We start from the raw sequence: 15,856 nt of genomic DNA, 5'->3' as shown, positions 1-15,856 counted from the left end.
GACGAGGTGCTAGAGTGGTTAATAGGTTGGACTGCTAACTTGTTAAGTTATCGACAGCAATCCAATGGGCTCTGCCCGCGTGAGTTCGAATCTCATCCTCGTCGGACTTTTTTTTTTTATTTTAGATTCTGACAAAATCCAGAAGTCAAGCAAAATGGACTGTGTACTATGAAAATTCACCCCAAGCACAAAACATCGCCCCTATCCATATTCACTAGATTATTACATGTACCATTCTGTCATCGCATAATGATGTAACATAAAAAATGTAATATGTAGACACAAACACACATTTACATCCTATTATTCTCATTTTATATAGACAAAGGAAAATTCTTTTCATTTTTTCCTCCTTTTTATATTAATTTATTTATCTAAATAACGCGGAAGACGCGAACGTGAGATATTCATGCCAATATGTGCTGTCTCGTTCCTTCACACAATATCTCATTTAAAGTATATGGGCACTAATAACATTAGATTTTATTGTAATGACATCGCACGTATTGCAACATACCCACAACCTTAAGTCTTACATACTTGGATATGTTTACATTTATGGATGTAAAGGATGGAAATTGCTGTTCTTTTTTTGGTGAATCTTATCACATAAAGGATTATTTTTTGATGTCAGCATGTAGGGGGAGGAGATAGTCAATATTTATTGTTTGAATCAGAAATGTTCTATTTGTTCAACAATTTTTCATTCAGCAGTTCCTGAAGTGGGGACGAAATTCAATATTGCGAAATTAAAATAAGCATGACACGATCCAATGAATTATCCAGCTGATAATAAATTCCATTAAATCCAAATAAAATGAGGACACAAAAAAAATTGTTCCAATTTTAATCTCTAGTTTTCAATTTAGATCACCTACATATTTCATGCATTGTTCAACCTAAATGCACTCACCAAAAATATTTATTTTGTGATATTTGAAATAATTTATTTACTCGTAACTCGTGGTATTGAATTCCACAATGGTATTCGTATTAAATTTTAAAAGAATTCGGGTTTCCAAAAACAAATTCACGTGTACTTGAGTAAGCCTCACATGCTGCTATATTTATGTCAATCAATATATGCTTTATTGATGGTTTTAAATTTTTTATCTTATCGCGGTGAAAAAAATACATGAGAAATTACTTTTTGAATCGAAAACTGCAACAATGGATGCATTAAGTGACTCATGGAATGATGATGATGATTATTGGCAGAGGTATAGGTAATGGGGGGTTATTAGATTCTAAATTCTTCTTGATAAAAGGAAGTTTTCTACAGTTTATTTCAGTGATGTACAAGATTTGTGCCACAACGAAATAGTGTTGTTTAGTTATTGTCAGTCACAAAAATTTCCAAAACTTTCGGAATGGCCATGAATTGTATGCCGTGTGGAGTTTCGACAGACGCTTTCCATAAAAGAGCGCTGCGAAAATTAAAAATTGCCCACCCTAGAGGTTTGAGAAAAAATTCTAAATCCTCCTTTAAAAAGTGCAACATACTTACCTCAAATAAGTTTTAAATACGCCCCTGATTATTCTTTATATATTATAAGCAAATGACGACCAAAAATTAGATAAAAGATCTCTTCTAACAGGCAAAGCGCATGGTTTCAAGAACTTGTTCTACTTCATTATACTAGTTGAACGTGCTTATAGATTACTCAGCTCTTGAAAGGATGATCTTTGCTTGCTAGAGCTAGTAGTGTCATAAGAAGGACAACTGTGTTCAACTTGAATTTTTGAAAGCTTTTTGATTTAAATTTGAGTCTCAAAATACGCAAATTCGCACTAATTTACAAATTTCAGTCAATCTATACCTCAAGTTGTCTATCAATAACTAAAAAACATAGATTATGCTTTAATAAATCATCAAAATTTCTGATGATCATAACTTATGAACTGATATATAATATTGATAATGAAGAAGGGTTTCAGCAATGCGATGTGTAACTACATGAACCCAAGAGCTGACAGCACTGCAATTCTGATCTTTGATAGAATATATTGCTCCATACTCTATAACTAGACTTGCATTGCATCATACCTTGTAAACAGACTTAAATTGAGTCATACCCTGTAAATAGACATACATTGAAGATGATTTGCCATAAAATGACAATGAAATTTTCTATTATTCCGAGAATTTCAGGAATTTACAGTATGACAATGCATTAAAATATTTTATCTAATCCTCCAACTCCATAAAAAATTAAAATTCTACACAATAAATCTTGAATTATAAATCATCATCCGATAAAGGTGTAAGAGACACATCACGTCACTTTTGCTAATCTCAAAGTAAACATTCATCATTTTTATTTTATTTTCACACACGATAAACGGCTGCTTATTATCAATACAATCATTTCATTATTATCAAGTATCTACGAAAAACAACATATAAGTAGCTATATGTGTGACATAAGAAAGAAAAAAATTTTATCAGTGATGTGCCAGACATTCAATATCATTTTAACGACACAACTGTGCATGTTAGGTATAATTGTTCTCATATTATCACTCCAAAAAAAGTTTATGTAGTTGAGTGTACACAAATGTAGTCTCGTCAAAACAATAGATGCCATATTCAATAAAAACAGATAAATTAGTTTTGATGTTTTGGGTTGGGAATTTGGTGGAAGGAGCGCATTTTTTGGAAGATCATGATAGGAAATGTTTCACAAAATTCTGATTTTGAATGAAATAGTCGATTTCAGATGGGTGGACTCCGTGTATTGAAGGGACACTGCATAGAAAAGTCCATAAATCCGGCCTCAGGCTAGTGTGAATTTATCTTGAGATCAGATTTACTGAAGTTCAATCTCAGGTCAAACTCATGTTTAATTCTGACGTTTCTACACCGGATACCTTTTAAAATAGACATATCAAGTCGACTTCGAGCTCTGTTTTATGACAATAGATTCATACACCTGGAGTATGGACTCACATAATTCTTCTTAGCTACATCAATAATTATTGACGAATCTGGTTCTCATGTGAGATTTCAGACAAGGTTTACCTGGTGGTAAGGTGTGCCATGTATGTAAAACGTTGCCGGCAACTGATTTAAACCAATTGAAGCCACTAAAATATTCTAAATTTAATCTTCAATTTGATTGAAATTAAAAATCAAACAAACATTTGAATAGCGTCAATCATGCGTCAATTAATACATTTGGCATTTTTCATGAGTCACATACAATGTATGTATTATATTTTAAATGTATTAACCAATATTAACTATTGAAATTCCAAATTGATTCTCATATTGATAACAATTCTCTCAAAAATTCAGCTAACTATTTTCATACACAATATTTTTTTTTTTCACCTACTAGAGTTGTGAGTGAACTCACACAAATTAACGAAAAAAAAAAAATTCACAACTCACTCTTTTAGTTCTTTTACTCATTCGGGTAAATATTGACATTTTTAATAAAGAAATTTTGATTTTTTTTCACACACTAAAAAAAGAAGAGAACTTAATCGAAGATAAAGATCACATGTAGTTAGTCTATTTACGATTGATGAACAAAAACATAGCGACGTGCCCTCATTTAATCATTTTGTGTAGTGCATTTGAGTTTATTCATTGAAAAAACAAAAAAAAAAATCTATTAAAATTGAATTTAATTCAATTGCTTGTTACTGTCGACCGTTAACGACAACAGAGTATATCGAGTGTTCATGACAGCAAAGAGCATAAGTGCAAAGTTTTTATTAGTGACTATGAAAAGTAATGAGATTGATCATAAAGTCTGTCGTTTTGATTGAAAAAAAAAATATGTTTAATAAATTGAGTCAACATTGGTTGAAGCAATAAAAATCAGTAAAAAATATTCGTGACTCAAAAAAGTGCATAAAAAAATTTTTTACAACGAAATGATTTCAACATTTTCTATCATATCCCCGCACCTGAAGCTTAGTAGGAAAATTATATCCATCGACAATATTGGATTCAAGTTTCATTACCGACTAACTTTTATAATTTTACTTGTGTGCACAATTCTTGTGACGTCAAGGTGAGTTTTGCTATGTGCTAAAAAATCTCTGCGGATTTATTTCCTTATCGGATGGTGATAAATTTGAGTACGAGGAAATAAATGTGAAGGAGAAATTGGCTTTTTTTTCGGGTGGGAAATGAAATATTTGTGTTTGTTAGGGGTGATGAGAAAGTTTGGTAATTGCGGAATAAATATTGATGTTTAATAGATCTTCGTCCATTGGCTATAGATTATATTAATGTGTTAACTTTGTGGATATTTTCATCTTTGGAAAAATCTTGTTATGGGTTTTCTCAATTTATGCTGCTGTAATAGAACTGAGGGATGTAGATATGGATCAGAGTTGGCTGGTCTTTTGGAGTCCAGACTTTAAAAGTCCAAATAGGTGCATCCTCAATGGAATTCACTTAACTTTGTTTTGAGATCTCAATAGCTTGATCTCAATCCTGTCTCCAAAATCCATAGTTGTATTCTGATTTCTTTACTATTTCTCAGTGCTGGTGATTTAAGTTTTCTAGAAGGCTTCCTAACTCAGGAGTAATTTTGCCTGTGCTATCAGGGCAGAGTTGAATCTGGGGTATCGACTCATGTAGAGGCGAATCTACCATTGAAAGAGTAATATCTCTGTGTCCGAGTGGTTAAGCAAAATACTGGATATTTTTGCTATTCGTTTGGGAGTACGTGGGATTGATTTGCACCATAGACCGATCCTTCAATTATTTTATACAATGTTGTTGATATGACAGGGATTTGCACATTGTTCACGATATTATATTGCCGACAAAGGCTAATTTATCGTTAAAATCCAGAAAACTCCTTGATTTACATTAGGAGACATAATTCAATATCAGGTCAGGTCGACGTCAAATCAGAATTTAACCAAATTTTCCATCAAACTGGTTCCTCGTCGGCATTTTGATCTCCATTCTTTACATTTTCAATATTCTTGCATCCATGTGTTATCTGTGATGGAATAATAGCAGAATTTGAGATTATTGAGTACCGTCACAAAGCTACTCAGCCTGTATTTTAATAAAAAAGATTTTGAACACCATTACCTCCACCCCTGTATGAAATCAAACCTGCAATCAAACAGCAAACAAAATTACATCATAAAAATGACTTGCTAGAAAATTATTTTATGAAGGATACTAAGCAACACAAATGCGACATCATTAAATTTATAATGCGATTTTTTTTTTTTTTTCGTACATAAAAAAATTCCTTTCTATGTCCCTTAAAAAAATTATTTTCTCTTCTTTTTCGTTTAACAAAAGAGGAATTTCAATTTATTTATCGATTATGAAGGAAAAAAGGTCGGCAAAAAAATTATTTTTTTGGTTCCTCATCAATGAGAAAACAAGCACAAATTCTTCTTGATTGCTTTAAATAAATTATTTTTGATAATGTTATAAGTACTAATAATGGGAGGACAATTAGGAAGTTTGTATTAGGGATTGGTAATTTGATAGCTAGCTTATTATGCTGTTAATTTCTATACTGTATGCTGCTTGTAATCTCAAATTCCGAAGGTCATAAAATCCAATAGAATCTAGCTAATTCCATTAAAAATTGATAATAAAAAGGCAGATAAAAACAGAATCACGAAGTCTTAATAAATCGCTTATTATGTCACTTGCCTCAGCTACTACAACTGGCCTGGGAAACGAATGAAACATCAATTTTGATAAAAATTGGTTTCATTTCACCTAAGCACGTAATCGCCAAAGTATCGAAATCGATACGATTAATCTTCATGTAAATTTATGTCGCTTCGTAATCCAACAAGTGTACATGGCAACTGACATATGAATGTTGGCGTTTAAATTTGATATTTATAGCTAAAAGACAGCCGATCAGGCATGAATTTATGTCAAAAAAGAATACATCAAAGTGATACACTGACTCAAATATTTGTCATGGCAGGCATAAATTGAAATTCAATTCTAAGAATGCCCGGCCGACAAGTTGACGAGATGACGGCATCTAATTCTCATGTCCTCAAAAATATCCATTCGCATTATTAACTTCAAGTTGTCATCTCGTCAACTTAAGGTCCTTTATCACTCGGGATGTAATTTATTCATCCGTACACGACATTTCTCCTCATACACACGCCACAGGACATAGAAATTTGTAAAATTCATGTCCATAATAACTCCACAAATCCTTCATGATATAAACATATTTTGTCATCACTATTCAATCCACACTTACTTCTTTTTTGATTATAGAAGCTACATAGGTGAGCATATCCGGTGCATGGTAGGAGGAGGACCGACAATTCCCGAGCATGTTGTGAATACATTCTGCTTTTTCACAACAACATTCACAATAGTAAGTACATAAGCTCTGCACATTATTTTATGTCTATTAAGTCTGAATTAATCTCGTCAGGTGCGTCACTTAAATCAGACATTACTCGAAAAAGGCATAATACCTCACCCGGGTATTGGACCAATTTATCCAGATGATGAAGTTACGCATCATGCTTACTATCAATGGGTGCCATTTGTTCTATTCATGCAAGCTATAGCTTTCTATTTACCACATTTATTTTGGCGATCGTGGGAAGGTGGAAAAATAAAGGCACTGGTTGATGGTCTACAAAAAGTTTTATTATCAAGATATATTCGGAGCGATGAGGATGTGACGATAAATAAGGATTACACCATAAAAGCTATGTCGACGCTACAGAAAAAGGTAAGTAAAAAGTTCTTTATTGATTATGGAGATGAGTGTAATTAGTGCATCATATTCTGTTCCTATACGAACAGCTTTCGACAATAAAAATCGCATTTTTACGACACATCATCATTAATCGTCACTGGGCATCAAAAATGATAACTTGTGAAATCATGAACTTCCTTAATTGCTGTCTACAAATTTACCTCACTCATGTTTTCCTCGGTCGACAATTTTTCCGTCTCGGCATCGATTTCATGCATGATGATTTTACGGGTGCGATGGATACACTCGACATTGTCTTTCCAAAAGTCACAAAATGTCATTTTCATAAATATGGCGCGTCGGGATCTATACAGAAGCATGATGGTAAGTAAGCAGCAAAATGTGTGATTTTTAAGGAAGGAAATTTATTGACAATAATTAAATAACCTTTTCACCATCTAGCATTGTGTGTTATGGCACTTAATATAATTAATGAGAAAATTTTCATTTTCCTGTGGTTTTGGTACTGCATTCTATTGACTGTTTCCATTTTATCACTTATATGGAGATTAATTACCGTGTGTCTTCATTCAAGGTAATATAAATTGGTTCATTTTATGACTTGTGTGGAGTTGGCATGATTTTTGACATGGTTGGATGAGAATTTCGGGGATAATGTAGTTTGATATTGGCGTAGCTATGGGTAAAGCTTATGGCCTGAGCAGCACATACTTGGCCAAATCAATTGCACCATGACGACTGCTTTTGGTCTACTTTTATAGGCAGCTGATTCGCTCGGATAGACATATTGGATATCCTATTAATATATTCCTGTCTGCCATCTGTCATTTGAGGAAGAATCAACCTTTATCTTTGAGTATATCACTCATATCCCCAAAAAATCCTTTCCCAAAATTCATGCCAACTTCACAAAAGTCCACAAACCTTAATTAAATAATCCCCACAACTCTATCCACCCACACAGATCAAATGCATTTAATGGTTTTGTGTTTTCAACTGCATGTCCTGGAAAAATGAATCCATGGGACATGCTTGTCGTTACAAATGAATTTTACTTCTCCGACTGGCTATTTCTTTATTATCTAGCCAAAAACATGGAACCATATTTATTTCGTAAAATGTTACTCGAATATATCATACCAGAAGTACAGAGTGAGAAAAATTCAATGATTTATGGACATGAGTCAGACAATGACAATGCAAGTTTAAATGAAAAGGAAAAGTTGACGCAAGAAGAAAACAATGACGAAACAGATGATGACAGTTTACATTCGGTTGACATGGAAAGTGCACCACCGAGTTCGTTGATGGCTGTTAATGAAAAGAAAGTTAAATTTGTGTGAATCATGACTGGAAAGTTTGTTAAATAATTGACTGCTTATTTATTTTTGAGATAATTAATTGTGACTTATGACATATCATAAATAACGAAATTGTTGCTGTCCTATGTTATGTAATGACTTTTAGGGGTGTTTTTGTCAGATTTTGGATGGAAGTTTGGGATGAGGCTTGAATTGGGGATTTTGTACTTTTGAGGATTTCGGGCTGTAATTCATTAAATGTTCTTCAAGCTCTAAATTTAATTGAAATTTAAGACTTTTATTGACTTTAAAGCGGATCTGATAGTTAATGGTAAGTTAAAGGACCTTGAGACTGGATTGAGATCGAGTTACTCCTGGAATGTCTCGATTCTGATTCGATCTTGAGAATTTGTGGAAGTCAAGAAATCGGAAACCCTTGCTGATCTAACCCAGAGTTGACAGGACTTCAATGTGGAAGTGCAACCAATGGAGTTCGGACTTCACATTGAAGTCTGAACTCCATTAGACGCGACTCCATAGTTGAGCTGCTTTTTTTGGAATTTTGAAGTCCAGGCTCCCAAAGTCCCCACCTTACCCCATAAAAATCTGACAAAATATCCCTAATGATTATGAAATGTTGATAAATGATAATTTTTGGCAATAGCATGATGCTTCATATTTTATTTTGCCATGATAAACATGATGAAAAGCACTGAGTCTATATAATAAAAATTGTGTGTGTCTCGAAAAAATTTCCATTAGATATTTAAAAATGTATTAGAAACTATAAATGTGATTTAGTTAGCTTAATACTTATAATAAAGAATTTTATAGAATCTTAAAAAACTTTGTCTTATTAAAAGATGATTAGGGGTCGTTCAGTTATTGTTAAAGTCGACTTGAAGCAGCTTCTCTTCTATCTCTTCCGTAAGAAGAGCTTACGGCTTAGTCACGCTTCGATGGAAAAGTAAACAGCATACCTTGGTGGTAAGCATCGAACGAAACCGCACTCAGCATATATTTTGGCAACAAACTTGTTTGCCGCGGTACACAGGTTGCCTAATAATGATCTAAATGATTATTCGATGGACACAATTTGTTCGATAAAGCGCCGCTCAGTCGTCGTACCTTGACAGAAGCACCAGAAGTACCATATTTTGTCGCTCGAGTTCCAATATTTTATGTCAATTTTTAGGTCAAATCTAACTTCCAGCTCATGACCCAAAAAATCAACAAAACAAAACTAAACCTCCCTACAGCAAATCGAACGCTTTATGATGTTAGCTCCAAAGCTTTTAGAGAAAATTAACAAAAAACTTTCAAGTTAATAATTCATACTTATGGCAATTCATAATAAGGAAGAAAATAAACATAAACTTTCTCTTTCACAGAAAACTCAAAGTCGAATGACACTCAAGGATCTGCAATATATCAGATTTATAGCTTCATAAATTTATAATATTCACAAGAGGATTTATAGTTTTCTTCGAGCATCATAAATGTTATGCAAGACTGAGCTATATTAAACTTATAATTTTCATGAATTGATTAGTCTAGGAAGTTGGTCAATAGCATTATTTCAGGATGAGGCTTTGTGTACGAAAATAACTTTTTAAAAAGTTCATTTACAGTCCACATGTTGTTAAAAATTTTCAGATTATTACACCTACATGTTTCACGAATTTTACGAGTTTAAACACATAAATCCAAAAAGGTGCTTACCATTAGAAGGTTTTAACATCCTTAAGATCAAAATTTTCCATTATTTACATCGCCCACTCAACACATAACCCTTGAGCCATTAATGCAGTGGTGGACAACCTTTTTTGTACCTTGGTGGCAAGCTACGATTGAAATTGCACACGAAAAAGCAGTGGTGGACAACTTTCGTGTCGCGGTATCCTTTTTTGCCCCCAAAAAAGTTTGCAAATGTCACGGCAAAACTTGGTGATAAGCCACGACGGAATGCCGCACAAAATAATAGTGTACAACAATATTGTACCGCAGCACACCGGTTGCCCATCACTGCATTAATGATTAATTAACAGAAAAAATAATTTAAAAGCTTTTAAAATTGAGTAATGTTTCTGGCATTTTAAATACTTAAAAGCATGAGATGCATATACTCTCTTACTTATGGATAATGATTGATTTTAAGGCGTAGGTGTAAGACTCGTTCTGCAACAAATAGGAGCTGATAGCATTCAACAAAATTGGCTTGTGTACTTGAAATAATAAAAAAATAATATTGGAATCATCAGTTAAACGAGAAAAGGTATATGAGCTAAAATTAGAAAATCAATAAAACTGGTGCTGCACATGACCAAGAAAATTAAATCATTGATATAAAATCTCTACATCCATATAAAATTAATTTAATGAAAACTGTTAACAAATTCACTTGAATATTGTTGCAATATTCATGAATGGAATATTTTGTGCATTTATTGATGACTTGAGGATACATACTGAATTTATGGCTGATATGATAAGAGAATTTTATGGGAAAACAACCTTAATAACCGAATTTTAGGAAGGAACTCCCTCAGCAGACTCAGTATGCTCATCTAAATGAGTCAACATCTCTCATCACATTGCTGCTTTAATTCCCAGACTTTTAAACTTTAAAACAATCATTTAGCCACAGCAATCAACTTCCATAATGAATTACAGCTTCTTGTTCTACAAAACAACAGAAATCTCCATCCACTTACCCTTAATCAACTCATAATAATTTATTTCAACACTTTTTTTAAGGACTGACTGTGAAAAATTAACAAATATCCTCATTTTCTTGCTAAAAACAGAAGTGCAAGAAATTTCCTCAAAAAAACTTTACTTAATTTAAAACAATGCTTGTTGGAATCATCTACTCCTGGCTGTTTTAATTTACAACTTTTTTTGCTTTTTTAAGTGTTATTTCAACTCAAGTGGATTTACCCTTTAGAAGCAGATTGGATGATGATTGTGTTGATGCAGATGACAGAAGTCATTGAGAGTCATGAGAGTGAGAGAAGTTTATAGTTTAAATTGTTAAATATTAATTCCGGCAAGGATAGTTGCAGAAAGTTTTTTGAGGATTTAAGAGTTGTTGTGACTTGGAAATTAGAGGGATTTGAGGAAGTTTGTGACAATTTTGTTATTTGTGTCTGGAAAATTGGTGGTAACAGAATGAGAATTTATCATAAGTGGCGTAGATTGCAGTGTGAGTTACTCGACCTTTTCATGCATCATCTGGTAAAATATGAGTTGATTTTGAGGACTTTATAGTTCTAACCAGCTTTAGCAAGAGGATAGCATCGAATTTTGATGGAAAATTACCTTAAAAATCACTAAAAAATTGATGGAAGCCAAGAGGCTACCCAAGTGACGCGCAAGTGACAATTTTCATGTTAACTGCCACTTTCATGTTCGCTCCGACCAGACACTAAACTCCCAAGAATCCACACAGCGTTAAAAAGGCGACAAATGTGATCTCATCCCGGCATGACTCAGAGTAAATCCAAATTCCTCGAAATCTGACCTTTTTATCCGTCCTTCTAAGAACTGCTCCCATCCTCACTTATTGCTATTTATTGAACATTGAATGACTTTATCAAAAGAATTATAAATGACATAAAATTTTTCATAAATTTTCAATTCCAACAAAATATTTCACTCCAATAACTCACTCATACAGAACAGCCAGCAGTAGATGGAGGACGAGTCATTTCATAAATACTTAAGATAAACTCAATTACAGTCAATTTATTTTCTCCCCTTTTTTTTTTCGTCGACAAAGCTGCTCAAATGAAGTCTAGATGGACTTTTTTTTATGAAGGCAGTCGAAATGCAGAAGACATAATGATGTGAACCCTTTCATAATTCGCTTAAACATCTCTTTTATCGGACAATTTTCTCATTTTTTTGTTGACTTTTCTTTTTTATTTTTTTTTTTTTTGGTCGGTAAGATACTTTTTCTTCCATTTCTGGTTCCTTTTTATTCGCATTTTTTCTGAGATTACTGTTATTAATTGTACTGGGTGCAGTGACTCGTCATGCTGTGAAGGTGTGCAAAATTGGGGTCTTTCCAGAGTGACACAAGCTTACACAAGAGGCAGGTTCCATTATTGTCTTAAAAAGTGTATCCATGACGGAATTTAAAGGTTCCATTAAAGGCTCATTTGGGTTTCAGGGACACTGGAAGACACACTTCTATATAATCCAGCTTTATGTCAATCAAACTCAAGTTTTGCCCAGATAGGAGCCATCCAATCAAGATACACATGAAGCAACGCTTATTTCATCCTAAAATTTCCAAACTCAAGAACACACAACCCATAAAAATTATAAAACTCCTTCCATCCTTACAAAGAAATTCCAACAAAAAAATCTCCTTGGAAAACTCATAAATACTTATTAGCTTAACTGCCTAACTCATAGATTCTTTCTCTCTTTCTCTTAGATTATGGTGGTTTGCTTTAAACGAACAATTCAGTTTATGCAAAGAGTAATTAAGTGAAATGAGGAATAAAGTATGTCTGCCTTATGACAAATACTAATATTTTCTCATAAGCTTCTATCCTATGTGTGCATATAAAGGCATTAATGTAAGCTGAAAATGATAAATGGAGGAGTCTATGAATGTGTGTTGGGGTCGTCAATAAGTGATGGATGTCAGAGAATGAGTAAAGCATGTTTTTATTTAAAGCTGTAGGCAGGTCTAGAGCTATATTCTTCCGAAAAATTAAACTTCATAAACGAACAACTCCTTAGTGTGAAATGAAGAAGAACTAGTGTATCGGGTAGAAACCCAATGAGGTTATATTCACACCGTTCCATAAAAAGTCTGGTAGGTTGGTTAAGCTTCGCTTTTGCCTAGAAATTATTATGGGCAAAATGGTTTTGCCCCATACAAAAATCTCAGAAAAACGGTTTTGCCCAGTAAAAAACTCACAGCAAAACGGTTTTGCCCCCATATAGAGATCGAGCTTTATTGGGTAGGCCTAGTTTAGCTTGGCACATATTTGAGTGATTGAGCTCAATGGGTTGACCAAGCTTCGCTTGTCTTAAATTTTGAGGGTTTTTCAGTCTTCCTTTCAAAAGTTTCAAAAAGACACATACATTCACGCGTGAAAACGGTGTGGATATAAAAATACAAGAATGAAGGAACAATGATGCATTGTTGTGGAATCATGTTGTGATTTAAGGTGATATAATGATGCTTGGTATCCAACGGCCATAAATTTTATGCCTTTAAAGCTATGATACTCGGTATCTAAGTTTAAGTGCTTTAAATCGTTCATTTTGGATTTGTACATTTTTAAGGAAATGACAACAAGATCCAGTAATAAAATTTAAGAACGAAATTTGAAAAGTATCAAAAAATATGTTGAAGGTCATAATAAGGATGGCACTCCTATCCTAGCGACATGGCAGCTTTTAAGGTTTCACTAAACTCTTTTAAGGACACCAAATTGTGGCGGATTCCATTTGGTGTTAATAAAGGAGGTTTAATGGAGCCTTGAAAGCTCCGAGGGGAGATCTTCTTCATTTGTGTCTCTCGGACTACTCTTTAACGTTACATAGCAACTAAAAAAGTCATTAAAGCCGTTAAAAAATCGAAATAATCCTGAAATGATAAGAATATTCAAAAATATTCTAAAAGCTGTCTAAAAGCACCAAATTATCATGATGATCTCATTAAAATCCAAAACACGCAAAAATCTAATCAATTTTCCAACTCACGAGCTTAACATCTACATCCTGTCACCCCTTTAACAACAATAAACACACGAAAAAAAGAGTCTAAAACAGCACAAACTATAATAATTTTCACTATCAACACACAAAAAAACGACAAAATTATGTGCGACAATAACAATTTAAATAAACTTTTCAACAACAAATGATTATGATTATGCGAAACTAATACCAAACTTGACTGCTTACCTGCTTATCTGCGTTCATTAAAATACAAAATGTTTTCCACCAACGAACCCAGCTCGCTCAGATGAACAGCACAAAAAATATAAACTTTTTCGCCTTATCATTAACAAATTTAATGTTAATGCTTAGAAAAAAAAGTGTGTATTGTGTCAGAAATAAATTACAACAACATCAATGAAAGAAAAACAATTCGGAAGTTGGAGGAGAAAAAAAAATTCGCACAGGAAGGAAGAAAATGAAAAACTTTTGTCTCCTCCTTCCCTCTTTACGTCTGAAAATTTATTTCTTTATTTTCTAGCATTGTTCAAAGTCTTTATGAGGAAAATGAGAAGAAAAAGTTTATGAAGATGTTTGAGTGTCAATGGGAAATTTGGTGTCATGGGCGCATTTATGGATGAAGCAGGTGAAGTTTTGACGGTTTGGAAATTGATAACGCGGGATTAAAAAGAGTGTGATTTGACGTTTGAGAATCAGGTCAATCTCATTGTCTTTAATCATTTTTTGTCGAATAATAAGACATGCTTCAATATCTTTCAGCTAAAGCATATGATAGTGCATGTGTAATGGATGTCAAAATTTTAACATATTTTCTTCAGTCGGTCAGAGTATCTCAGACTCCATCTCGATCTTGGTATCTGTCTTGATCCTGGTATATGTCTCGGTCTCGGTATCCATCTCGGTCTCGGTATCCATCTTGGTCCCGATATCCATCTTGGTCCAGATATCCATCTTGGTCCCGATATCAATCATGGTCCCGGTATCTTTCTCTATCTTGTATCCGTCTCAATCTCGAGAATCTGTCAAAAATTCGGATAATCCTACTTTTGAAAAGTTTCCAAGTCTATAAGTGAATTCTAGAATTTGGGACAAAATAAAATCATCACAACCTTTTCCTTAACACAATGAAAATCTTCCAAGAAAAGTTAATGAAACACGAATAACAGAAAATTTGAAAAGACAAGAAAATTTTCCCCAAAAAATAGAAAGAATGAAAAAGACAATTTTTTATGGTAATTATGAATTTAATTTTTGGATATGCTCAAAAAAAACGATTCAACAAAGATTAAGAGAAAAGAAGCATAAAAATATTTCAATGACATAATTTAAAAGACATACCTAAATTTCTATGGAAATTCAAAAAAATATATAAAAAGGAACAAAGGGGAAGCATTAGAAAAGATGCGTGTGTTTTGGATAAGAACAAACATTTTGCTGCAGGTGGAATGTAAAAGAAGCACGCTTCAAACTATAACAAAAGAAATAAAAATATCTCTGAATTGTGAAAAAAATGGGAATCTTTGTATTGTTTATGTAACATAAAAATATGGAGCAGTTGTTTACTTTCTTCTTTGTTATTTGACAGTTCTGGAAAAAAATAAGGAAGACTTTTATCATAAAAATTGGGGTTGAAGTTGTCAAAGCAACCTTAAAGGAAGAATTTAATAATTGAATTTTGTCTTTAAATTAAGGTGGGAGTGCTTGTTGTAATTAAATTAAGCATGGAAAGGCCATTTTTGGGAAGTTGCTTTAAGGCATCCAGTGAAGTGTAAATTCTGTTGAAATATCATAAAAAGCTGTTAGTTTAGCTTTTATTAAGGTTATGGAGATGAACTACAACATGTTAATCAATTTTGGGAATGTTCGGAAGTTATGTAATGCTTAAGAGAACGGTAAGGAAAAGAAGGGGTTAGAAGATGAGGATTGAAGAGTGGACAGAAGGAAAGACAGGGTGAGAAGACATAAAACTGCTATTTTTGGCATTAATCAGTTGTCATACGTTTCATTAAATAATTTTTATTAATATTTTTCACAATTAAGTTTTTCGGAAGCAACGTGACTTGAAAATGGCTGGAAATTCAGATCCAAACCTGCCTTGCTCTAGCCCTAAACTAGATTTGATGAAATCCGACTTCAGGCTTGAGTCAAGTC

General features: G+C 33.2%; 1 protein-coding gene and 1 non-coding gene across 2 annotated transcripts; both read left to right on the top strand.

Moving 5' to 3' along the window:
- Positions 1-104, top strand: TRNAS-GCU (transfer RNA serine (anticodon GCU)). Its single transcript has 2 exons — positions 1-37; positions 60-104. It is a non-coding gene; the product is annotated as a tRNA-Ser (tRNA).
- A 3,318-nt stretch (positions 105-3,422) lies between these two features.
- Positions 3,423-8,845, top strand: Inx7 (innexin 7). The gene is made up of 6 exons (XM_070650415.1): positions 3,423-4,025; positions 6,242-6,344; positions 6,405-6,710; positions 6,785-7,061; positions 7,140-7,272; positions 7,663-8,845. Exons 1-6 carry the CDS (start codon positions 3,886-3,888, stop codon positions 8,039-8,041), a joined length of 1,338 nt encoding a protein of 445 aa, XP_070506516.1. The 5' UTR covers positions 3,423-3,885; the 3' UTR covers positions 8,042-8,845.
- The last annotated feature ends 7,011 nt before the right edge of the window (positions 8,846-15,856 follow it).

This window comes from Chironomus tepperi, unplaced genomic scaffold (genome assembly GCF_022539635.2).
Source record: "Chironomus tepperi strain 1889 unplaced genomic scaffold, CSIRO-AGI_Ctep_v1 contig_445, whole genome shotgun sequence".
In the NCBI taxonomy this organism is placed as follows: domain Eukaryota; kingdom Metazoa; phylum Arthropoda; class Insecta; order Diptera; family Chironomidae; genus Chironomus; species Chironomus tepperi.
This window is presented reverse-complemented; position numbering and strand designations above follow the sequence as displayed.

What these genes read in the sequence shown, in the direction of transcription:
- Inx7 (XM_070650415.1), top strand. Translation starts at nt 3,886, where the DNA reads ATGATTTCAACATTTTCTATCATATCCCCGCACCTGAAGCTTAGTAGG. An exon ending in TCACAACAACATTCACAATA is followed by an intron (nt 6,345 to 6,404) that starts GTAAGTACATAA and finishes TAATCTCGTCAG; the next exon opens with GTGCGTCACTTAAATCAGAC. An exon ending in ACCGTGTGTCTTCATTCAAG is followed by an intron (nt 7,273 to 7,662) that starts GTAATATAAATT and finishes CCACCCACACAG; the next exon opens with ATCAAATGCATTTAATGGTT.